At 39.0% G+C, this 26,766-nt stretch overlaps 1 protein-coding gene across 1 annotated transcript in view; it reads left to right on the top strand.

Annotated features, from left to right (window-relative positions):
* Window positions 1-26,766, top strand: part of MYH15 (myosin heavy chain 15) — a 164,212-nt gene that overhangs the window by 99,297 nt on the left and 38,149 nt on the right. The window contains 5 exon segments of the mRNA XM_069540651.1: window positions 2,151-2,232; window positions 2,235-2,539; window positions 15,961-15,988; window positions 15,991-16,086; window positions 26,367-26,485. Coding sequence (XP_069396752.1) covers window positions 2,151-2,232; window positions 2,235-2,539; window positions 15,961-15,988; window positions 15,991-16,086; window positions 26,367-26,485 — 630 coding nt within the window.

Below are 26,766 nucleotides of genomic sequence, written 5' to 3'. Positions count from 1 at the left end.
TTGTTTGTAGATTTTCTGTTGATGCCCATTCTAAGTGGTATGAGGTGATATCTCATTGTAGTTTTGATTTGCATTTCTCTAATAATTAGTGATGTTGAGCAGCTTTTCATGTGCTTCTTGGCCATCTGTATGTCTTCTTTGGAGAAATGTCTATTTAGGTCTTCTGCCCATTTTTGGATTGGGTTGTTTGTTTTTTTAATATTGAGCTGCATGTGCTGTTTATACATTTTGAAGATTAATCCTCTGTCTGATGATTCATTTGCAAATATTTCCTCCCATTCTGAGGGTTGTCTTTTCATCTTGTTTATGGTTTCCTTTGCTGTGTAAAAGCTTTTAAGTGTCATTAGGTCCCACCTGTTTATTTTTGTGTTTATGTCCAGTACTCTAGGAGGTGGATCAAAAAAGATCTTGCTGTGATTTATGTCAAAGAGTGTACTGCCTATGTTTTCCTCCAAGAGTTTTATAGTGTCCAGTCTTACATTTAGATCTCGAATCCATTCTGAGTTTATTTTTGTGTATGGTGTTAGGGAGTGTTCTAATTTCATTCTTTTACATGTAGCTGTCCAGTTTTCCCAGCACCACTTATTGAGAGACTGTCTTTTCTCCATTGTATATCTTTGCCTCCTTTTTCATAGATTAGTTGACCATAGGTGCGTGGGTTTATCTCTGGGCTTTCTATCTTGTTCTATTGATCTATGTTTCTGTTTTTGTGCCAGTACCATATTGTCTTGATTACTGTAGCACTAAAGTTATTTCTAAAGAAATGTTTCAGAAATGTTTGGTTCAGTGAGAGTATTGTTATAAATAAAGGTATTGGATCCCAAGATAACTAATTGGAAGGGGATCACGATTACCTGGATATGGAAATCATACATTTTTTGGCACCTTCTCTGTCATAACTCATCTACAGATTAGATAGCCTTACTTAATGGGCTGGTCTAGAAATTAGCTTCCTCTCAGCAATCATACTCTTATTTAATGAAATTTTTAATATTCTAAAATAGAAGTTATCCTTTTTTCCCTATACTCTAACCTATGCCTAATTATTTAAGGTGATGTTAATGACCATCCTTGTTTTTTTTTTTAAATTTTATTTTATTAATTAATTAATTAATTTATTTTTGGCTGTGTTGGGTCTTCGTTTCTTTGTGAGGGCTTTCTTCAGTTGCGGCGAGCAGGGGCCACTCTTCATCATGGTGCGCAGGCCTCTCACTGTCGTGGCCTCTCTTGTTGCGGAGCACAAGCTCCAGACGCGCAGGCTCAGTAGTTGTGGTTCACGGGCCTAGTTGCTCTGCGGTATGTGGGATCTTCCCAGACCAGGGCTCGAACCCATGTCCCCTTCATTGGCAGGCAAATTCTCAACCACTGCACCACCAGGGAAGCCCACCATCCTTGGTTTTACTGTACTGTCCCACAACGATGCTATCAAGATTTGTTGAGCTCTTTGCCGTTACACTGAAAGACTTTTGGGCTCTGAGAGTTCTTATCACTTCTTTTCTTTGTCTTATAATTCTGCTTCTAATGATATCAGATTACTATCCAATTTAGTAGTCTCATTCCTCCACCAAATTAAAATTATTTTTTATTTCAATTTTCCTGCTACCTTAAATCACCTACAGACTAAGAAACCAAGTAACCAGGTTTGTCAGAATTGTGTGTAAAATTAAATTGATGCTTGTGAGTTAGCTGCTTGAACTCAAAATATTTAGTCTATTAATCAGATTTTTGCCCAAGTTTCCAATAGTTGAGGTTGTCAGGTAAGCAAATTCTAGATAAATGAGGTATTGTATATAACATTCATCATGTTATTTTTTTAATAAGCTCTCTTTAAAATGATTCCTTGTTATATGAAAAATATTTTCTATTCCTTTGGAAAGTGCTCTTTATTAAAATTTCCTCTTCATGTATATAGTATAATGAGGTTGCTTATCACCAAAGCCTGGGAAATTGAGAGGAATTACAAATTTTAATCCTGCTCTTGGTATTGGTTTGGATCAAATCATTTAATTTCTCTGTATTCTATCTTCTTTAACTATAAAATGAGAACCAAAAGTGTTAGTTGTGAGAAATAAAAAAAAAATACAGTAGAGCTCTTGAATATAAAATATGCTACAAGTGCTTAGTAAAATCAAAATTATTTATTGCTACAGGCTCAGATACAGGTTTTGAAAGACGAACTGGAAGCTTAAAGGACCACTCGAGCCAAGGTAGAAAGGGAGAGAACTGACCTCACCGAGAGCTGGAAGACCTGAATGAGGGGCTGGAGGAGACAGCAGGGGCCAGGTTGGCTCAACTGGAAATAAATAAGAAACAAGAAACAAAATTCCAGAAGCTCCGCTGAGACATGGAAGAGTCCACACTGCACTTTGAGGCAACCTCTGCCTCTTTGAAGAAGAGGCACGGAGACAGCCTGGCTGAGCTGGAGAGCCAGGTAGAAAATCTACAACGGGTCGAGCAGACACTGGAAAAAGACAAGAGTGACCTGCAGCTCAAAGTGAATGATGTCCTGACCCATGTTGAGCAGATGACCAGAGCTAAGGTAAGGAACATTGCCAAGCCCTCCTTGAGGATTTAGGACATGGAAGTAGGCAGAGGAGGGGAAGGAAAAGAAAGTTAAAGCAAATTGGTGACTCAGAGTATTTGCTAGTGGAGGCTAGAGATCTTCAGATTGGCTAGATCAGGTCTAATCTCAGTGATTGTTAAAGTCACATGACCATCCCCCGAAGGTAGCCTGACAGTGGCTTCTGGTTTCATTGGAATTCCAGTCCATGTTCCTTGTGGGTCTCTCTAGTGATGATGTAGTAAGTAGACTGGACAAGTGAAACCACTAGCTCATGAGTGGTGCTTCTCTCTTGAAGGATGGCTTTGAGTTGGGAGCACTCCACGGTGGGGCTCAGGTACTTTGAGTCCTTCTGAACAAATGGCGGCACAAATAGCTTTGCGGGGAGGAGAGAACTTTTTCTCCTTCATGTCCTCTGGCATCTCTAACGAGCCAACACTAGGAGAAACTTTATCACATGTTCTTTCTTCACTGAGCCCATTAATCTCTACACTGCCAGCTCTCATCTTGAATGACTAGTATCAGATCACAGGTAAGAGCTGCCTTACCTCCTGGCAGTTGAGAGGAGCCTTGCTTGAGGTCACACAGAGCAAGTAGCTGGTGCCAAATTGTCCTTGTGAGCAGAATTTATAGTCACCCGGGAAAGACGAACCAACAATAAAGCTTGATCTTTATGGACGGTGGTCAGAAAAATGTAGAATTTCTTCAGATACTGAGTGACTCCTGAAACGTTTAGCATTAATTTCCTTTAAAGACCACGTTGAGTAGAAACACAACTACCCTGCTTTTCCTTCTCTTTCTTTCCACTGTCCCTGCCAACCCACCTCCAATTATCTTAAAATATAAATCTAGTGAGGACTTAGGACCTCTCTTCCTCTGTTTCTTCTGTATTCTGCATTTTGTATCGATTCTGTCCTCAACAATGAAAATATTCTCACTCCTTGCCCTTGTAGGCTTCATCTTCTTTTGTCAGCCCAAGTGAGCCCTGGAAGACCTCACTCTCTTCATACTCTTTGCCTCTCATTCATCCTCAGGAACTCTTCTGTTTCTGTACATTTTAGTAGGAAGTCATAAAATCATAAAACTGTTGATAGGTTCACCATAAATCCATACTAATTAGGTGTGAATTTTATACTTTCCAACTTCCTATAGAATTTCATTGCTGCTCAGAAGTTCTTTGTTCTTCTAACTCACTTTGTTTTATTTTAGAAGAGAAACAGACTTCTAACCCTGCCTTTCTAAATCCTTCCTTTTAATAAATGCTGCCTTTCTGAATCCTTCCTTTTAATAAATGTTAACATCTTACTGATAAGATTAAGACCATTAATTATAACTTTTCTCTTCACCTTATAAGCTATTCACTCATCCATTTATTTCCTTCTTGTTCCAAAGAATAAAATATTCTTCCACATGGACATTATTCACCCACTGCCAAAAACAAAAGGCTTTTCCACACTAAGAATGGTATTTTGAGAAAAAAGCAAAGTCTGTCCATATCTGTCTTAATCTGACTCCTTGACCAAAAAGTAATGTTCTATTTATCTACTGATATGTAACAAATCACTTAGAGTTAAAACAATAATTTATTATTCTCTCTCTTGGTTCTGGAGGTTGACAGGCTTATCGCAGATGGCGGTTGAGACTGGAATCATCCGAAGGTTTACTCATTTGTGTGTCTGGCTCCTGGGCTGAGATAGCTAGACAGTTGGGGGCTGGTTGGAAATCTCTCTTTTTGTGTGACCTCTCCATGTAGCTAACTTGGGTTTCTTCATAGCATGGCAGGCATAGGGGAGTTGGACTTCTTACATGGCAATTCAGGGCACTAAAAGCAAATATTCCAAGAGACCAAAGGTGCAAAAACTCTTGTGAGGAAGGCTTACAATACAGTGGAGTGATTCTGTGTGACTCCCAACAGTGATGAGTCACAGGGGTAAGGTCTATACATGGCTGCAAATACTAGAGACTGTGGCTCCCTGGGGGGCCATCTTTGGAGACTAGTTCCCACAAGTAGGTGTATACCTCACTACATCCTACTCCTTTAACCCGTGCAATTTCTTTTATTTCCTCTGATTATATTTAAAGTATTTTCTTTTTTTTTTAACATCTTTATTGGAGTATAATTGCTTTACAATGGTGTGTTAGTTTCTGCTTTATAACAAAGTGAATCAATTATACATATACATATATCCCCATATCTCCTCCCTCTTGCGTCTCCCTCCCACCCTCCCTATCCCACCCCTCTAGGTGGTCACAAAGCACCGAGCTGATATCCCTGTGCTATGCGGCTGCTTCCCACTAGCTATCTGTTTTACATTTGGTAGTACATATAAATCTATGCCACTCTCTCACTTCGTCCCAGCTTACCCTTCCCCCTCCCCATGTCCTCAAGTCCATTCTCTACGTCTGTGTCTTTATTCCTGTCCTGCCCCTAGGGTCTTCAGAACCATTTATTTATTTATTTAGATTCCATATATATGTGTGTTAGCATACGGTATTTATTTTTCTCTTTCTCACTTACTTCACTCTGTATGACAGTCTCTAAGTCCTTCCACCTCACTACAAATAACTCAATTTCGTTTCTTTTTATGGCTGAGTAATATTCCATTGTATATATGTGCCACATATCTTTTCTCAACTCATCTGTCGATGGACACTTAGTTTGCTTCCATGTCCTGGCTATTGTAAATAGAGCTGCAATGAACATTGTGGTACATGACTCTTTGAATTATGGTTTTCTCAGGGTATATGCCCAGTAGTGGGATTGCTGGGTCATATGGTAGTTCTATTTTTAGTTTTATAAGGAACCTCCACACTGTTCTCCATAGTGGCTGTATCAATTTACATTCCCACCAACAGTGCAACAGGGTTCCCTTTTCTCCTCATCCTCTCCAGCATTTATTGTTTCTAGATTTTTATTGATGGCCATTCAGACCAGAGTGAGGTGATACCTTATTGTGGTTTTGATTTGCATTCTTTAATGATTAGTGATGTTGAGCATCCTTTCATGTGTTTGTTGGCCATCTGTATATCTTTTTGGAGAAATGTCTATTTAGTTTTTCTGCCCATTTTTGGATTAAGTTGTTTGTTTTTTTGATATTGAGTTGCATGAGCTGCTTGTATATTTTGGACATTAATCCTTTGTCAGTTGCTTCATTTGAAAATATTTTCTCCCATTCTGAGGCTGGTCTTTTTGTCTTGTTTATGGTTTCCTTTGCTGTGCAAAAGCTTTTAAGTTTCATTAGGTCCCATTTGTTTATTTTTATTTCTATTTCTCTAGGAGATGGGTCAAAAAGGACCTTGCTTTGATTTATGTCATAGAGTGTTCTGCCTCTGTTTTCCTCTAAGAGTTTTTATAGTGTCTGGCCTTACATTTAGGTCTTTAATGCATTTTGAGTTTATTTTTGTGTATGGTGTTAGGGAGTGTTCTAATTTCATTCTTTTACATGTAGCTGTCCAGTTTTCCCAGCACCACTTATTGAAGAGGCTGTCTTTTCTCCATTGTATATTCTTGCCTCCTTTATCAAAAATAAGGTGACCATATGTGCATGGGTTTATCTCTGGGCTTTCCATCCTGTTCCATTGATCTGTATTTCTGTTTCTGTGCCAGTGCCGTATGGTCTTGATCACTGTAGCTTTGTAGTAAAGTCTGAAGTCAGGGAGTCTATTACTCCAGCTCTGGTTTTCTTTCTCAATATTGCTTTGGCTATTCGGGGTCTTTTGTGTTTCCATGCAAGCTGTGAAATTTTTTGTTCTACTTCTGTGAAAAATTTCATTGGTACTTTGACAGGGATTGCATTGAATCTGTAGATTGCTTTGGGTAGTATATCATTTTTACAATGTTGATTCTTCCAATCCAAGAACATGGTATATCTCTCCATCTGTTTGTATCATCTTTAATTTCTTTCATTAGGGTCTTATAGTTTTCTGCATACAGGTCTTTTGTCTCCTTAGGTACGTTTATTCCTAGGTATTTTATTCTTTTTGTTGCAGTGGTAAATAGGAGTGATTCCTTAATTTCTCTTTCAGATTTTTCATCATTAGTGTATAGGAATGCAAGAATTTCTGTGCATTAATTTTGTATTCTGCTACTTTACCAAATTCATTGATTAGCTCTAGTAGTTTTCTCATAGTATCTTTAGGATTCTCCATGTATAGTATTTCTTCTGCAACTAGTGACAGCTTTACTTCTTCTTTTCTGATTTGGATTCCTTTTATTTCTTTTTCTTCTCTGATTGCTGTGGCTAAAGCTTTCAGAACTATTTTGAATAATAGTGGTGAGAATGGACAACCTTGTCTTGTTCCTGATCTTAGACGAAATGTTTTCAGTTTTTCACCATTGAGAACGATGTTTGCTGTGGGTTTGTCATATATGGCCTTTATTATGTTGAAGTAAGTTCCCTCTATGCCTACTTTCTGGAGGGTTTTTATCATAAATGGGTGTTGAATTTTGTTGAAAGCTTTCTCTGCATCTATTGAGATTATCATATGGTTTTTATCCTTCAATTTGTTAATATGGTTTATCACGTTGATTGATTTGCGTATATTGAAGAATCCTTGCATCCCTAGGATAAACCCCACTTGATCATAGTGTATGATCCTTTTAATGCTCTGTTGGATTCTGTTTGCTAGTATTTTGTTGAGGATTTTTGCATCTGTGTTCATCAGTGATATTGGCCTGTAGTTTTCTTTCTTTGTGACATCTTTGTCTGGTTTGGTATCAGGGTTATGGTGGCCTTGTAGAATGAGTTTCGGGGTGTTCCTCCCTCTGTTATATTTTGGAAGAGTTTGAGAAGGATAGGTTTTAGCTCTTCTCTAAATGTTTGATAGAATTTGCCTGTGAAGCCATCTGGTCCTGGACTTCTGTTTGTTGGAAGATTTTTAATCACAGTCTCAATTTCAGTCCTTGTGATTGGTCTGTTTATATTTTCTATTTCTTCCTAATTCAGTGTCGGAAGATTGTGCTTTCCTAAGAATTTGTCCATTTCTTCCAGGTTATCCATTTTGTTGGCATATAGATGCTTGTAGTAATCTCTCATAATTCTTTGTTTTTCTGCAGTGTCAGTTGTTACTTCTCCTGTTTCATTTCTAATTCTGTTGATTTGAGTCTTCTCCCTTTTTTTCTTGATGAGTCTGGCTAATGGTTTACCAATTTTGTTTATCTTCTCAAAGAGCCAGCTTTAGTTTTATTGATCTTTGCTATCATTTCCTTCATTTCTTTTTCATTTATTTCTGACCTGAACTTTATGATTTCCTTCCTTCTGCCAACTTCGGGATTTCTTGGTTCCTGTTTCTCTAATTGCTTTAGGTGTAAGGTTAGGTTGTTTATTTGAGATGTTTCTTGTTTCTTGAGGTAGGATTGTACTGCTATAAACTTCTCTCTTACAACTGCTTTTGCTGCATCCCATAGGTTTTGGGTCATCATGTTTTCATTGTCATTTGTTTCTAAGTATTTTTTGATTTCCTCTTGATTTCTTCAGTGATCTCTTGGTTATTAAGTAGTGTATTGTTTAGCCTCCATGTGTTTGTAATTTTTACATATTTTTTCATGTAATTGATATCTAGTCTCATAGCATTCTGGTCAGAAAAGATACTTGATACGATTTCAATTTTCTTAAATTTACCAATGCTTGATTTGTGACACAAGATATGATCTATCCTGGAGAATGTTCCATGAGCACTTGAGAAGAAAATGCCTTCTGTGGTTTTGGATGGAATGTCCTTTAACTATCAATTATGTCCATCTTGTTTAATGCATCATTTCAAGCTTGTGTTTCCTTATTTATTTTCATTTTGGATGATCTGTCCATTGGTGAAAGTGGGGTGTTAAAGTCCCCTACTATGATTGTGTTACTGTCGTTTTCCCCTTTTACGGCTGTTAGCATTTGCCTTATGTATTGAGATGCTCCTGTGTTGGGTGAATAAATATTTACAATTGTTTATCTTCTTCTTGGATTGTTCCATTGATTATTATGTAGTGTCCTTCTTTGTCTCTTGTAATAGTCTTTGTTTTAAAGTCTATTTTGTCTGATATGAGAATTGCTACTCCAGCTTTATTTTGATTTCCATTTGCATGGAATATCTTTTTCCATCCCCTGAGTTTTAGTCTGTATGTGTCCATAGGTCTGAAGTGTGTCTCTTGTAGAGAGCATATATATAGGCCTCATTTTTGTTTCCATTCTGCTAGTCTGTGTCTTTTGGTTGGGGCATTCAATCCATTTACATTTAAGGTAATTATTGATATGTATTTTCCTATTACCACTTTCTTATTTATTTTGGGTTTGTAGGTCTTTTTCTTCTCTTATGTTTCCCCACCTAGATAAGTTCCCTTAGCATTTGTTTTAAAGCTGGTTTGGTGGTGCGGAATTCTCTTAACTTTCCTTTTCTGTAAAGGTTTTAATTTCTCTGTTAAATCTGAATGAGATCCTTGCTGGGTAGAGTAATCTTTGTTGTAGTTTTTTCCCTTTCATCACTTTAAATATGTCCTGCCCCTCCCTTCTGGCTTGCAGAGTTTATGCTGAAAGATCAGCTCTTAGCCTTTTGGGGATTCCCTTGTATGTTATTTGTTGCTTTTCCCTTGCTGCTTTTAATATTTTTTCTTTGTATTTAATTTTTGATAGTTTGATTACTATGTGTCTTGGCATGTTTCTCCTTGGATTTATCCTGTATGGGACTCTCTGTGCTTCCTGGACTTGATTGAGTATTTCCTTTACCATATTAGGGAAGTTTTCAACTCTAACCTCTTTAAATATTTTCTCAGTCCCTTTCTTTTTCTCTTCTTCTGGGACCCCTATAATTCGAATGTTGGTGCATTTAATGTCCCAGAGGTCTCTAAGACTGTTCTGAATTCTTTTCATTCTTTTTTCTTTATTCTGCTCTGCAGTAGTTATTTCCACTATTTTATCTTCCAGGTCACTTATCCATTCTTCTGCCTCAGTTTTTCTGCTATTGATTCCTTCTAGAGAATTTTTAATTTCCTTTATTGTGTTGTTCATCATTGTTGTTCATCATCTTCTAGGTCCTTGTTAAACATTTCATTCTATCTGTCCATTCTATATCCAAGATTTTAGATCATCTTTACTATGACTACTCTGAATTCTTTTTCAGGTAGACTGCTATTTCCTCTTCATTTGTTTGGTCTGGTGGGTTTTTACCTTGCTCCTTCATCTGCTCTGTGTTTCTCTGTCTTCTCATTTTGCTTAACTTACTGTGTTTGGTGTCTGCTTTTCACAGACTGCAGGTTCGTAGTTCCCATTGTTTTTGGTGTCTGCCCCCTGTGGGTAAGTTTGATTCAGTGGGTTGTGTAGGCTTCCTGGTGGAGGGGACTGGTGCCTGTGTTCTGGTGGATGAGGCTGGGTCTTGTCTTTCTGTTGTGCAGGACTACGTCCGGTGGTGTGTTTTGGAGTTTCTGTGACCTTATTATGATTTCAGGGAGCGTCTCTGCTAATGGGTCGGGTTGTATTCCTGTCTTGCTAGTTGTTTGGCATAGGGTGTCCAGCACCGTAGCTTGCTGGTTGTTGAGTGGAGCTGGGTCTTAGTGTTGAGGTGGAGGTGTCTGGGAGAGCTTTTGCCGTTTGATATTATGTGGAGCCAGGAGGTCTCTGGTGGACCAATGTCCTGAACTCAGCTCTACCACGTCAGAGGCACAGGCCTGGCACTAGGCCAGAGCACCAGGATACTGTCAGCCACATGGCTCAGAAGAAAAGGGAAAAAAGAGAGAAAGAAAGAAAGAAAAAATATAAATAAAAAGAATTACAGTTATTAAAATAAAACCTAAAAAAAAGTATTAAAAATAAAAAATTAAAGTTTTTTTTAAAACAAGAAAGATGGAAGAGAGCAAGAAAACCAAAAAACAAATCCACCAATGATAACAAGTGCTAAAAACTTTATTAAAAAAAAAAAAAGGACAGGCAGAACCCTAGGACAAATGTTAAAAGCAAAGCTATACAGACAAAATCACACAAGGAAGCATACACATAGACACTCACAAAAAGAGAAAAAGGAAAAAAAAATATATATCTATATATTTTTTAAAAAAGGAAGAGAGCAACCAAATCAATAAACAAATTTACCAATGATAATAAACTCTAAATACTAAACTAAGATAAACATAAAACAAGAAACCAGTCAGTTGCATACAGCAAACCCCACGTCTACAGTTGCTCCCAAAGTCCACTGCCTCAATTTTGGGATGATTCGTTGTCTATTCAGGTATTCCACAAATGCAGGGCACGAGTTGATTGTGGAGATTTAATCCGCTGCTCCTGAGGCTGCTGGGAGAGATTTCCCTTTCTCTTCTTTGTTACAGTTCCTGGGGTTCAGCTTTGGATTGGCCCGGCCTCTGCATGTAGGTCGCCTGAGGGCGTGTTTTCTTCGCTCAGACAGGACGGGGTTAACGGAGCTGCTGATTTGGGGGCTCTGGCTCACTCAGGCCGGGGGGGAGGGAGAGGCACGGAGTGCGGGGCGAGCCTGCGGCGGCAGAGGCCAGCGTGACGTTGCACCAGCCTGAGGCGCTGTGTGTTCTCCCAGGGAAGTTGTCCCTGGATCACGGGACCCTGGTAGTGGTAGGCTGCCTAGGATCCTGGGAGGGGAGGTGTGGATAGTGACCTGTGCTCGCACACAGGCTTCTTGGTCGCAGCAGCAGCAGCCTTAGCATTTTCTTGCCCGTATCTGGGCTCCGCGCTGATAGCCGCGGCTCGCGCCCATCTCTGGAGCTCCTTTAAGCGGAGCTCCTAATCCCCTCTCCTCGCGCACCAGGAAACAAAGAGGCAAGAAAAAGTCTCTTGCCTCTTCGGCACCTCCAGACTTTTTCCCGGACACACTCCCGGCTAGCCGTGGCGCACTATCCCCCTTCAGGCTGTGTTCACGCCGCCAACCCCAGTCCTCTCCCGTCGCTCCGACCGAAGCCCGAGCCTCAGCTCCCAGCCCCGCCCGCCCCGGCGGGTGAGCAGACAAGCCTCTAGGGCTGGTGAGTGCTGGTCGGCACCGATCCTCTGTGCGGGAATCCCCCCGCTTTGCCCTCCGCACCCCTGTTGCTGTGCTCTCCTCCGCGGCCCCGAAGCTTCCCGCCTCCGCCACCTGCAGCCTCCGCCCGTGAAGGGGCTTCATAGTGTGGGGAAACTTTCCTCCTTCACAGCTCCCTCCACTGGTGCAGGTCCCGTCCCTATTCTTTTGTCTCTGTTTTTTCTTTTTTCTTTTGCCCTACCCAGGTACGTGGGGAGTTTCTTGCCTTTTGGGAGGTCTGAGGTTTTCTGCCAGCGTTCAGTAGGTGTTCTGTAGGGGTTGTTACACATGTAGATGTATTTGTGATGTATTTGTGGGGAGGAAGGTGATCTCCACGTCGTACTCCTCCACCATCTTGAAGGTCTCTCTTAAAAGAATTTTCTTAATTGGTTCTTTCAAAATTCAGTAATGTCTCCCTTTCCTCAAATTAGCATGTCTAAAACCAAACTTATCCCCTTCTCCTGAAGCTGACACATTTCCTGTGGACATTTTTGTTACCAGCAGCACCCTGTTTCTTCCGTCACCCAGACTCTAAGCCTAGAATTGATTATTGTTTCCTCTCTGTTCTTGGCTTTCCAGTCAATTATTACAGCAGGTCAATTTTGCACTGTCTTGCAATTTTTTATTCCATTCCCACTCACGTGTATGACTTTCATTATCTTTTAACTGGACTATTGCATTGGTTTTCTAAATTATGTTTTTTTGCTTTTAGTCTTTTTTTCCCCCTCTATTTTAAATAGTATCTGTATGAATATTTTGAGAGATGGCTTTATTGAATCATGTCCCTGCTTCAAAGTGAACTCCAAACTTGTGCCCTTCAAGGTACCCGATGGCTGTGATCTGACTCCACTTTCTCTGAATATTTTAGATTCTGGTACTTTGTTTCCTGGACCCTCTATTTCAGCCAAATATCCACTTTCCCACCAATATGCCTTTTCCAACTAAACTGTCCCCCCGGAATGCTCAAGTTCAACTTTTCTTATTAAAATTTTACCTGTTTCTTAATTCTTGTAGCACTTTTGGTGTCCCCCTTTACTGCTGCATTGTATGATCTTTTCACTTTGCTTCAATAGAAGACATCTCTAAGGCAGAAGCTAGGTCTTATTTTACTCATGTTTACTACATGCTTTCCATAATCTGTACACTCAGTTACTAGCATTAATCTGTTACATATGTCTCTTGGGAATTCTGTGGCTCATGGGTTTAACAATTTGTCCAGGGTCACAAAAATTATATGGCAGAGCTGGGCCTCAGCTCCAAATCCTGTGTATATCTGTGGGTGACTTCATTCTGCCTTACATATTTGTTGGTGGGATAAAGTGATTCTGTTCACCCTCATAGGCATATCCATTATGCTGAACTTTATCTTGTATTGTTTACTTCATCTTTTCTTGACTTATAATGCCAGAAACGCCAATACTCCGTGGTACGGTGGAAACTGAAGCATTTTTGAAAGTATATTCGGCTGACAGAGAGGCCCAGGGAAATTTAGAAGTTATAGGCAATCTCACAATTATCTTGATCATTTTGAATTCCCATTGGTTCCTGAATTTCTAGGAGGCAGCATTTTTATGCATCATTTTAAGAGCCAGCTTTAGGATGAGTGTGCATTATTTCATTAACCTTTTCCTTCTTGGTATCAAAATTTAGTATCTATCTTTAGACTTAAACTTGAAATTCTTTTGAAGGTACCACCCCTTTGAATGTTATACCTCTGTACAGGCCACCTTTAGATGAACAACCTCATTGTCTTTTGCAGACCCTGCTTATGAAAATACTTTTTCAATTGAAAATACTATACCAGTGTAAACAATGCCCATGGATAACTACCATCTGAAGCGGTGCCTAAGGGCAAGTGTCTTTCCTGTGTGCCCAGTGGCTGCCTACTCTGCAGATGTGCACAGCCAGCTTCTCTTGAAAGCTGGGTATTCTCTGGCTCCTTTGCTTGCCATATCCACAAAACTGACTAAGTTGTCTTATAGAGATCTGTATTCTTTTACCCTCAGCAAACAGGCGTGTAGCAGAGCACACTCATGACCACAAGCAGAATTGGCATTTCTCCCATCTGGCTGTGTTCCTCTTGGCCCCAGTTCATGGGTCATTTATTATTGGAGAGAACATAAAATAAAGATGGTTCACAGAGTCATCATATTTTTATCCAGTTTCTTCTGGGACCCAGGATTCATGACAATTTGAGCCAACTAGGACGTTAAGTCAAGTCAATTCATCCTTAACATTTCCTTTGTTGTTATATCATACAATGGATGCTTAGATATCTAGTGCCTGACTTTTTTTTTTTTTTTTTTTTTTGCATCTGCACAGGCAATTATCAGTTCAAATCCTAAACCCAATGCATACTAACTGTGTGAATTTGGGCAAGGTATTTAGCCTCTCTAACTCTGTTTTCTCATTTATAAAACAGAGGCAATCTGAGTTCTTGAGGAATATTGTGAGGAAAACAGCAAGTGTGCCAACTTCGACTATCAAATTACTTTCAGAAGTGGGAGCAAACATATTCAACGTTTGAAGTATTAGAAGGTACAGACTATCTAAAAACTGTTACCTGTGTCACTACTATAGCTTCTAGTAGCAAGTGGAGAATGTGGATAATTGAGTGTGGCTGGCATTTGCCATCAGTGCTCTAAACTACGTGATGCTGATGGCATTGTAGAGGGAGCTGATCATTGAATCTTTGCCAGGTCTGGTTTCATAACCACCACTAAGCGTGGGTGTGCTATGGAACATCTGAGAATAGAACTATTCCTTGTCAGCCTCCAAATGGGCAGGCACCTGATGTGCCTCTTCCCTTGTTTGCTAATCAGTGGATAATATCCCAAGTCAGTTAAAAAAACAAAACAAAACAAGTCTGGGGGTTGGGGTTTATAAGGAAAACTTGAAGGTGACTTCTAAGTAAACTGTGGTGGGTATGTTGGCCAACCTCTCACAAAAGTCTGCAGTAATTTGAGTGTCCTAGACATTTATTAAGTGCCTATTTTGTGTCAAGCACTACATTTGGCCTTGGGAATATAAGATGTAATCTAGGAATCTTTCATAAAGAGTTTAAAATAGTCATTAGGGTAAGCTTAAAGAGAACAGTCTTCAACAGAGCATAGGCTCCAGCAGAAGAGCTCCAATATTTGCTGATTCAGAAGTTTCCCAGAGGACCAAACCTGGTGTCATCTTTGAAATGTCTTTGGTCCTTGGCCATTGCTATATCATAAAAATTAGTTTAACATGGAAACTATTAGACTCACTACCAGATTTCACAGTTTTCACTATTTTCTTGGAATGCCATTGGTGTGATCCTTTCTTTGTTGTAGTTGTCCCTCCTCTTCCTACTTTTTCCATAGTACTATTTCTTTGTAGAGACGAAAGTCTCATAGGGCTGTTTTATGAATTGTGATTTAATACATGTAAAGAGCAAAACACAAACACAGCTATGTGAAATCTATGGAACTGTGGTTCTAGAGTACCACCAGTGTCATTTTATGACTTCTGACCATAGTAATAATGAGAATGGAAATTATAGCTAGGTAAAGAGGATAGCACCATCTTACATTTGGCAGCTCTTCGTCCTGAAAATATTGGGTTTCATGGTATTGGCATTAGTTTCCAGAGTGTGGCAAGAGTCTGATGATTAGATTGGTTACTTAACCAGGTAGAAGTGCAAAGGCCACATGGCATATCCATTTCTTCAAACATGAACAATTCTGAGAGTTAGAGTTTAGGATTGAAATGTTAACTCAACAGGGTAATCAGGAGCCTGCAGCCTTAGTGATCGGGAGGGTCCAGTTGTTTTGACAGTTTAAATTTCTGTGATTGTGCTCCTGCAGCTCAGATCCATCTGCTTTCTCCTATCCTTCTTGGTCAGCCCTTTGGATTTCCTTCCTTCCTCCTCCATCTCTTCCCATCTTTCCTCTCCCTTACCTCTGAGCCTACCCCCTTGTTAACTGAGCTCCTAATACGTGCTAGACACGATTCAAGGCACTGGGGGCATAATCTGTGATTAGATGAAATCTCTACCCTCATGAAACATATTCTAGCAGGAAAGAAAGATGGTTAAATATATAATACAATGTCAGGAAGTGAATATGTACTTCATCACTGACACTTTTTCTTCTTCAGAGAAGCAATGAATTCTAGAGAGGGTCCCCGATACCCAAAGAGTCATTTCTCCATTAATACCTATAATCTGAAAAGTTTGGGCCTCTGAGGGGCCCAGACCCTGAGTGTATTGTGCTTTCCTAAATTAGAAGACATGGTTTCCCAATGCTGGCTGTGGCTTTCAGGGCAGAGGAGAGCACAAGGGTCCCAGGAACCACCCCTCCCCTCCTTCCTTATGCAGCTAATTCAGCATGGTCTCTATAAACCATGTCCAATCTTTCCTTCTCGACTCATAGGGTAATGCTGAGAAGCTCTGTAGTCTGTATGAGAGCACTTGAATGAAGAAAATGCAAAACTAGATGAAGTGACTCAGTTGGCAAATGATCTGACAGCACAGAAAACAACGCTACGGAGTGAAAATGGTAAGTAAACTTTCAGTGATGCTTCACTTATGAGTCTCAATCCCATAGACTGGTAGAGAGACCACTGAAATAGTGAAACAGTTATTGAGCCTGAGTGGGCACTTAAAAATTCTAGGGGACAAATGAGGCCCTTGATGTTACCTTGTCCACAGACACGCTCTTGTCTGGGAAAGATCACCTCTGTACCACCTTGGGAGTCCCCGCCCAGGTCTCCTCCTTGAAGGGAAAATGCAACATGCAGTTGACTGGAGCAGCTTTCAAGATCAAAGGATGGTAGGGGCTGTCCACACAGTCTACAAACATGCCTCTTCATCACATCTACCTCATTGAAATAGGTATTTTTCCTAATTTTCAGTAATGAACCCACACCTCTTTTTTATATCTAAATTTATCTAAATTTATTTTTTAAATTGAAGTATAGGTAATTTACAATGTTGTGTTGCTTTCAAGTGTACAGCAAAGTGATTCAGTTATACATATATATGTATTCTTTTTCAGATTCTTTTGCATGGGAGGGTATTACAAAATACTGAGTATAGTTCCCTGTGCTATACAGTAGGTCCTTGTTTACCTATTTTATATATAGTAGTGTGTGTATGTTAATCCCAAACTCCTAATTTATGTCCCTCCCCCATCCCTGCTATCCCCTTTGGTAACCATAAGTTTGTTTTCTATGTCTGTGAGTCTACTATTTGTTTTGTAAATAAGTTCATTTGTATCATTTTTTAAAATTCCACATATAAGTGATATCATATGATATTTGTCTTTCTCTTTCTGACTTACTTCACTTAATATGATAATCTCTAGGTCCATCCATGTTGCTTCAAATGACATCATTTCATTCTTTTTTATGGCCGAGTAATATTCCATTGTGTGTGTGTATGTGTATATATGTATACACACACATATATATATACACATACACATCACAGCTTCTTTACCCATTCAGTTGTGGATTGACATTTAGGTTGTTTCCATGTCTTGGCTATTGTAAATAGTGCTGCTATGAACATTGGTTTCCTCTAGATATATGGCCAGGAGTGGGATTGCGGATCATATGATAATTCTTTTTTTAGTTTTTTAGACACCTCCATACTGTTCTCCATAGTGGCTGCACCAGTTAACATTTCCACCAACAGTGTAGGAGGGTTCCCTTTTCTGCATATCCTCTCCAGCATTAATTGTTTGTCGACTTTTTGATGATGACAGTTCTGACTGGTGTGAGGTGATACCTCATTGTAGTTTTGATTTGCATTTCTCTAATAATTTGTGAAGCTGAGCATCTTTTCATGTGCCTGTTGGCCATCTGTATGTCTTCTTTGGAGAAATGTCTATTTAGGTCTTCTGCCCACTTTTTGATTGGGTTGTTGGTTTTCCTGATATTAAGCTGTATGAGCTGTTTGTATATTTTGGAAATTAATACCTTGTGGGCTGCATTGTTTGCAAATATTTTCTCCCATTCTGAGAGTTGTCTTTTTCCTCTGTTTCTGGATTCCTTTGCTGTGCAAAAGCTTTTAAGTTTAATTAAGTCCCATTAATTTATTTTTGTTTTTATTTCCTTTACCCTAGGAGACAGATGCAAAAAGATACTTCTGTGATTTATGTCACAGTGTGTTCTGCCTATGTTTTCCTCTAGGAGTTTTATAGTATCCAGTATTACATTTAAGTGTTTAATCGATTTTGAGTTTATTTTTGTGTATGGTGTTAGAGAATGTTCTAATTTCATTCTTTTACATGTAGCTGCCCAGTTTTCCCAGCACCACTTCTTGAAGAGACTGTCTTTTCTCCACTGTATATTCTTGCTTTCTTTGTCATAGATTAATTGACCGTATTGTGTGGGTTTTTTTCTGGGCTTTCTATCCTGTTTCATTGATCCATATGTCTGTTTTTGTGCCAGTACCATACTGTTTTGATTACTGTAGCTTTGTAGTATAGTCTGAAGTTAAGGAGCATGATTCCTACAGCCGTGTCCTTCTTTCTCAAGATTGTTTTGGCTATTCAGGGTCTTTTGTGTTTCCATACAAATTAAAAATTTTTTTGTTCTAGTTCTGTGAAAAATGCCACTGGTAATTTGATAGGGATCACATTGAATCTGTAGATTGCCTCGGGTAGTATGAACCCACACCCCTTTTTTACTCAGTAAAAGCCATAGTCTGGGGCTTCCCTGGTGACGCAGTGGTTGAGAGTCCACCTGCCAATGTAGGGGACACGGGTTCGTGCCCCAGTCTGGGAAGATCCCACATGCCGCGGAGTGGCTAGGCCCGTAAGCCATGGCCACTGAGCCTGCGCGTCCAGAGCCTGTGCTCCACAACGGGAGAGGCCACAACAGTGAGAGGCCCACGTACTGCAAAAAAAAAAGCCATAGTCTGTACAATGGCCTACAAGGGTCAGATGCTTGGGCCCCATTATCTCTCTGACCTCTTCTACTTTCTCTTCTCTCATTTTGCCTTGGTCACTTTGACCTCTTTGCTGTGTTTGAAACATACCATGCACACTCCCACCCTAGAGTCTTGCCCTGACTATTTCCCCTTGTCCTGACTATTTCAGCAAAGACTTAAAGATGAGGGTTAATCAAATAGATCTGGGAGGAGTCAGGATTGGCCTTGTTGGGAAGGTGACATTTGAGTGCTCTCAACCAGTTTTCTCCATGTGCTTCTATTTTCATAGCATTTAATACCTTCAAAGAAGCTACATGCTTGACATAATAAATAAGTTTGTCATGTCTCCACCTGCCAGAATGTACCCTACACAAGGGCAGGGGTCTTTGTTTTGATCACTGATTTTTGTCAGTCATCTACAACAATGTCTGCCACTTATTGGAGATCCACAAACATTTGATCAATTGAAAGTAGAACAATGTTCCGTTGACTTATTCTTAACTGTCAACCACTATTGTTAGTTAGATCTTTTTCCTATATTTTACATGGTGGCAATCTATTTGAGGTTTTTCATTTTCATTTTGTCATGAGCTTTTTTGTATCTTGCATACTCAGTCACTTATAAGAGTGCTTCGAATCCATCAAGTAGATGGACAATGGTTACTTCATCTTGTCCTGTAACTTGCTTGTCTGCTATGAACAGCATGTGACTAGCTGTTTGTCTGTAATTAGAATTATTTTTAGTAATATATTCCCAAAGATAGAATTCCTAGGTCAATGAAAATAAACAATGTGTTCTTGATGCCCAGAGGCACTCACTTTAAAATGAGAGTGAAAACCGTTTATCCTTCTGCCTATGGACACCTCTGTTTCTAGATGTTAATCTAGAGTCAAAGCTAAATTAAAATGAACTGGCAAAATAACAAACCTGGAAATCTAGAAGAGGAAAGAGTTTTGGATTCTAGCAGGGACACTAAGTAGGACTCTTATGCTGGTGACAGGGTGTATCACACTTGGCCTCATTACAAAACCCCCAGTTTGATCTTCTGTGCCATTTAGGATGTAGTCTGCGTGGGGACTGTTCAGTTCAGAGACTAAGCTGGAGTATACCTTTTTGTCCAGCTCTGAAGGTAGTATTGTATACAAGTTTTTTCATAGGCATTGCCTACCGCTCTACCTATTGGCATTAATTTTCTACTCACTTTTTTGATGAGGAAATTGGTGGGTGAGTGAAATGAAAGTGGATCTGAGATGATAATTCTGCTTAGGATGCAGGACGTTTTATTTCCTCCTTTATTCTTAGCTTTACCTTTTGGCTTTTGTACAAATTAAATTTTAGGTATATACCTATCCAAACCTCCCCTCCTCTCACCTGAACCATCCCCCACGACCCTGTCTGTGGAAAAATCATCTTCCACAAAACCAGTCCCTGGTGCAAAAAAGGTTGGGGACTGCTGCCCTAATGGATTGGCATTTCCCCAGAAAACTTTTAAATATGATGTATCACCCAGAGCTTCTCAGTTTTGGTCTATGCAACCCCAGCAATTGTCAAGACTCTTTTAGGGGAACTAAGTAAGAGGTTAGAACTATTTCATTCTAATACTAAGATTCTGTTTGCTTTTTAAATTCTTTTGCTGCTGTTATTGATGGTGCAAAAGCAATGACGATTAAAACTGCTGGTGCTTTATCACAAGCTGAGACAGTAGCACCACACTGTAGTTATAATCATTGTATTCGCTGGTCCATACTCAACAGTTTAAAATAAAAAAAGTCAGTTTTACTTAAGAATGTCTTTAATGAAAAAGTAAAAATTAATTATACTACATCTCAACCCCGAGTATATATCTTTTTAATATTCTGTGTGACAAAACAAAAAGTATGCATAAAGCACTTCCATTTCATACTGAAGTAGGATGTGTGATGGTGCAAGTTCTGAGTTGAACTAGCAATCTTTTCAGGAAGAATCATATTTACTTGAAAGAACATTTGACAAACTATGCTTATTCAGACTTAGATATTGCAGATATTTTCTCAAAAATGAACAAAGTGAGCCTGTCACTACAAGGAAAACAGCTGACAATATTTGTTGCCAATAATAAAAGTGGAGCTTTTAGGTAAAATTAGATTTCAGAAAACAGTTAGGTACCATCATAAGCTTGATGGCTATCAATTCTTGATTACTTTTCTTTTTTCTTCCTTTTTTATTGAAATATAGTTGACGTGAAATATGATATTAGTTTCAGATATATAACATAGTGGTTCAACATTTATTTATATTTCAAATTGCTCACCACAATAAGTCTAGTAACCATCTGTCATCATACAAAGTTATTTCAGTACCGTTGACTGTATTCCCTATACTGTACATCATGTCCCCATGACTTACCTATTTTATAACTAAAATAAGAAGTTTGTACCTCTTAATCCCCTTCACCTGTTTCACTTAACCCTCCCACCACCTTCCCCTCTGGCAACCACCACTTTGTTCTCTGTATCTATGAGTCTGTTTCTGTATTGTTGTGTTTGTTCCTTTTTTTTTTAGATTCCACGTATTAGTGAAATAATAAGGTATTTGTCTTTGTTTGTCTGACTTATTTTATTTAGCATAATACCCTCTAGGCTCATCCATGTTATTGCAAATGACATAATTTCACTATTTTTTATGGCTGAGTAATATTCTATTGCATACACACACACATACACACACACACACTGCATCTTCATTATTTATCTATTGAAAGACAACTTAGGTTGCTTCCATATCTTGGCTATTATAAATAATGATGCTATGGATATAGGGGTGCACATATCTTTTCAAATTAGTGTTTTTATTTTCTTCCAGTAAGTATCCAGAAGTGGAACTGATAGACTGTATAAGGTTTTAAAATTTTTTAAAGTTTTTGAGGAACCACCGTACTGTTTCCATAGTGGTTGCTCCAATTTACAGCCCCATCAACAGTGCATGAGGGCTCCCTTTTCTCCACATTCTCACCAATACTTGTTATTTGTTGTCTTTTTGATGTATCCATTCTGACAGGTGTGAAGTGATATCTCATTGTGCTTTTGATTTGCATTTTCCTGATGATTAGTGACGTTGAGCATCTTCTCATGTGTCTGTTGGCCATTTGAATGTCTTCCCTGGGGGGGGGAAAATGTTTATTCAGGTCCTCTGCCCATTTTTAAATCAGATTTTTTGTTTTGTTGATATTGAGTTGTGTGAATTCTTTGTACATTTTAGATATTAACGCTTTATTGTATATATCATTTGCAAATATCTTCTCCCATTCAGTAGGTTGTCTTTTCATTTTGTGATGGTTTCCTTTGCTGTGCCAAAGCTTTTTAGTTTGATTAGGTCCCATTAGTTTATTTTTACTTTTGTTTCCCTTGCCTGAGGAAAGAGATCCAAAAGCATATTGCTGAGACCAGTGTCAAAAAGTGTATAGTCTATGTTTTCTTCTAGGAGTTTTATAGTTTCAAGTCTTACATTTAAGTCTTTAAGTCATTTTGAATTTATTTTTGTGCATGGTGTGAGAAAATAGTCCATTTTGATTCCTTTCATTTAACTTCCAGTTTTCCCAGCACCATTTATTGAAGACTGTCTTTTCCCCACTGTATGTTCTTGGCTCCTTAGTTGTAAATTAACTGCCCATGTAAGTGTGGGTTTATTTCTGGGCTCTCTATTCTGTTCCATCGAACTATGTGTCTAGTTTTGTACTAGCATCATAAAGTTTTGATTATTGTAGCTTTGTAGCATAGTTTGAAATCAAGGAGTATGATACCTCCAGCTTTGTTCTTTCTCATGATTACTTTGGCTATTCTGGGTCTTCTGTGGTTCTATACAAATTTTAGGGTTATTTGTTCTAGTTTTGTGAAAAATGCCAAAAATGTATTTGGATAGGGGTTGCATTGAATCTGTAGATTGCTTTGGGTAGGAATATTTTAGCAATACTAATTCTTCCAATCTATGAGTATAGAATATCTTTCCATTTACTTGTATCTTCAGTTTCTTTCATCAGTGTCTTATAGTTTTCTAAGTACAGGTCTTTCACCTCCTTGGTTAAATTTAATCCTAGGGGGCTTCCCTGGTGGCGCAGTGGTTGAGAGTCCACCTGCCGATGCAGGGGACACGGGTTCGTGCCCCGGTCAGGGAAGATCCCACATGCCATGGAGCGGCTAGGCCTGTGAGCCATGGTCACTGAGCCTGCACGTCTGGAGCCTGTGCTCCGCAACAGGAGAGGCCACAACAGTGAGAGGCCTGAGTACCACAAAACAAACAAACAAAAAAATTTAATCCTAAGTATTTTATTCATTTTGATGCAATTGTAAATGGAATTGTTTTCTTCATTTCTCTTTCTGATAGTTTGTTATTAGTGTACAGAAATGTAACTGATTCTGTATATTGATTTTGTATCCTGCAAATTTATTGAATTCGTTTTTTAGTTCTAATAGTTTTTTGATGGAGTCTTTAGGGTTTTCTATGTATAGTATCATATCATCTGCAAATAGTGACAGTTTTATTTCTTCCTTTCCAATTTAGATGTCTTTATCTCTTTTTCTTTTCTGATTGCTATGTCTAGGACTTCCAGTACTGTGTAGAATAAAAGTGGCAAAAACGAATATCCTTGTTTTGTTCCTGATCTTTGAGCCATCTTCACCATTGAGTTTTCACCATTGAGTATTATGTTAGCTGTGCTTTTGTCATAGATGGTCTTTATTATGTTGAGGTATTTTCCCTCTATATGTTCTCTGTCTCTCTCTATGTCTCTCTCTCTCTCTCTCTCGCTCCCCTCCTTCTGGGACCTCTATAGCACAAATGTTAGTATGCCTGATGTTGTCCCAGAGGTCCCTTAAACTAATCTCTCTTAAAAAGAGAGATTTCTTTTTTGCTGTTATGATCGGGTGATTTCCAATACCTCATCTTCCAGATTGCTGATCTGTTCTTTGGGATCTTTTAATCTGCTGTTGATTCCCTTAATGTGTTCTCATTTCAGTCATTATAATCTTCAGTTCTGATTGGTTCTTTTTTATATTGTCTATATTTTTGTTGAAGTTCTCACTGAGTTCACCCCTTCTTCTCCTAAGTTTGGTAAGCATCTTTGCGAGTATTACTTTGAATTCTTTTCTGATAAATTGCTTATCTCCATTTTGTTTAGTTCTTTTTCTGGAGTTTTGTCTTGTTCTTTCATTTGGAAAGTATTCCTTTGTCTCCTCGCTTTGCCTAACTCTTTGTGTTTGTTTCTGTGTATTAGGTAGATCAGCTCCATATCCTAGTCTTGAGAGAGTGGCCTTATGTGTGGCACAATTCCCCATGGTCACCAGAGCCAGTTTTTCCCGGGGTTCCCCTGTTTGGGCTTCATGCACCCTCTTATTGTGGTTGGGCCACAATTGCTGTGGGCACACTGGTTGAGGGGGCTGGCCCCAGGCCTAGCTGGCTGCATAGCTTGGTTGTGACTGCTGTAGGTGTGCTGTGGGTCACTTGGGGTGACCCCCAAGTGGGAGCTTCTTGGAGGGGGTGCTGATGCTGGCCAAGGTGGCTCACCAGGTTGGACGGGGTAAGAGCCACTTCGGAGGGGCACCAGTGCCAGCTCGTGCCACCTGCCCGATGGAGTGGACATAGAGTGGCTTTTGAGGGGCCTTCCAAGGTGGGTCCTCAAGGGAATGTTGGGGCAGGGTACACTGTGTTAGCTAGGTTGACTGAAAGTAACAGAAATGGTGCCCACCAGTCCTGGGCCAGCCAGCTAGGTGGCAGAAGAGTTAAAAAAATAAAAATAAAAAGGTGTGCACAAGTGCTTCTGCCACTGGAGAAAGTTCTGCCAGATCCCTGCCCCTCCAAAATATGTCCTAATATTAGTCAATGAATTTCCTTCTTGTACGACTCAGGTGTTTTTCAAGCTGTTGCCTCTCTATTGGACCAGGAGCAAGTGAGTTTGTACACAAGCATTGTCTGCAGTTTCCCGCAGTCCTCTGGCCCTCCCAGCCCTAAGCTCCACTGGTTTTCAAAGCCAGACATTACGGAGGCTTGTCTTCCCGGTGCAAGAACCCTGGGCTGGGGAGCATGATGTGGGGCTTGGACCCCTCACTCCCCAGTGGGGACCTCCACAATTGTGATATCCCTCCCACTTATTAGTTTCCTTATTGGGGGTGTGGGCTCTGATTAGACCACGTCTCTGCCCTCTTACCCATTCCCCACATGGCCTTTTCTTTATAGCCTTAGTTGTAGAAAATCTGCTCTGCTAGTCTTTAGACTGTTCTCAGAGATAGTTTTTCTATACGTAGTTGTAGTTTTGGTGTGTCCATGGGAGGAGATGAACTCAGGATCTTCTAACTCCCCCATCTTGAGCTGAACCTTAAAGGCTTTTCTTATGAGATAAGTGGTGATGTTAACAGATATGATTTTTTTTTAATATTCTGTGATGAAATGTGTTAACATTTGGAAAATCTGCATAATTCAGTAAACGTATACTTTTCAAATCACCACTGCTTGATGTTGCAAAATCATGTGTAGGTAAAAGATCCATTCAAAGTTTAAGACAGATGCATGAATTTTAATGTAACAGAATAAAAAATTCATTTATAGGGATTATACCATTAACCCTTAAGAAACTTCTATTTGTTGAGTTTTGGTACAGTATCAAACAATAGTCACAATTATCTGAAAAGACTATGAAAACACATCTCCCTTTTCTAACTACTTATCTGTGAGAGGCTGGATTTCTTCATATGCTTCAACCAGAACAGTTGGATTCTTCAACCAGCTGACTTTTAGTAAACCAGAGATTTAAAAAAATATAAAATAAGCTTATTTTTCTCACTAATTTTTTGTTTGTTTTGGAACATAGTTTTCCCTCTAAAAATCGTTGCTTCTGTTAACATGTCATTAAGGTTTTTATTATGTTAAAATGAGTAAATACATACCTTAAATTCCTCTTTTAATTTCGAATACACTGTTAATATAAAACTCATGTAAACAAAATCTCTGTGGGGTCCTCAAAATTTTTTAAGCGTATAAAGTGTTCCTGAGACCCAAAAGTTTGGGAATTGCTGTTTTAACCCAAACACTCTTATAATGTTGAGAGTTTTAGAACTTGTTTGTAGCAAGAGGGGTGGGAATCATAAATATTTGAGGCTTTTATTATTGCACTAATTGCATAATAGAAGTAACTGCCTTTGATCAGGATTGGCTCTGCTTTAATACCATTTCTAATAACCAAGGCATTTCTCACCTATCATTAATGAAGTAAGCTAAGCTGGGAGAGTAGACTAGAGTGAAATAAAATTTACCCTTCTCTTGGTCACATTCTGTACCATTTAATGACGCTTTCTAATAGTTATTTAGCAAGTCAGTCTACAAAGTACATTCACACTCATTTAATTTTCATTAACAATATTTTATCGCCATCCTCAATTTACAAATGAGGCAAAGAAGTTGTAATTATCTAAAGATCATATGATCAGAAATGTGTAGAGCCACATATAGTACACAAGGGAGCATGGCACAGAAGAAAGAATGCGTTCCTCAGGATTAAGAGCTTAACTTGAATCTATGTCCATTGCATAGCTGGTAACCAGGTTTGTGTCTCAATCACGTTTAGGTCAGTTACCATATTTTCCCTTCTGAAAAATGGGTAACATAATACCTATGTTATCAAGTAGCTATGAGAATTAAACTAGGTAATATATATAAAGTACTTGCTCTATGGAAGATTCTCAATAAATGGTAACTCACTCTCGAGAGTTCTGGAAAGGATCATTGCCATGGTTTGCTGATAACTGGACCCTTGACTCTTTATAAATATCAAAAATTTGTGGATCATATTAGTTGCTCTTAAGCCAACAAGTTAAGTAGGAGAGGCAGTAGATAAGAAGACCATGATTAACTTATTTTGTGAAATCTTTTTGTAGGTGAGTTCCTAAAAAGGCTAGAAGAAAAGGAAGCTCTGATAAACCAACTTTCCAGGGAAAATATTACCTTCACTCTGCAGATTCAAGACCTGAAATGGCAATTGGCAGAAGAGACCAAAGTCATGCATCTATTGTTTCTCACCAGGAGCTTGACTGTATGTTTAAAAAAAAAAATAGTGCTTGCTAGGTCAGCCTGAATATCTTCTCATGTAAAAGAAGGGGGGAAAGTGCCCTAGAAGTTATGGAAAAAGATGTGTTGGATCTTATACGTGCCAGGGAGGACTCTGATCACTGAAGGAACATCCTCAGTAATTTAGATCACTTCTCTAGTTTGTCAGATTTAGAGCAAACAAAGTATGCATTTTCATTTTGCATTATTGCTAGAACAGAAAGTCGGCAA

This window comes from Delphinus delphis, chromosome 4, assembly GCF_949987515.2.
Source record: "Delphinus delphis chromosome 4, mDelDel1.2, whole genome shotgun sequence".
In the NCBI taxonomy this organism is placed as follows: Eukaryota; Metazoa; Chordata; class Mammalia; order Artiodactyla; family Delphinidae; genus Delphinus; species Delphinus delphis.
The sequence above is the reverse complement of the archived record's forward strand: the minus strand, read 5'-3'. Positions and strand labels throughout refer to the sequence as shown.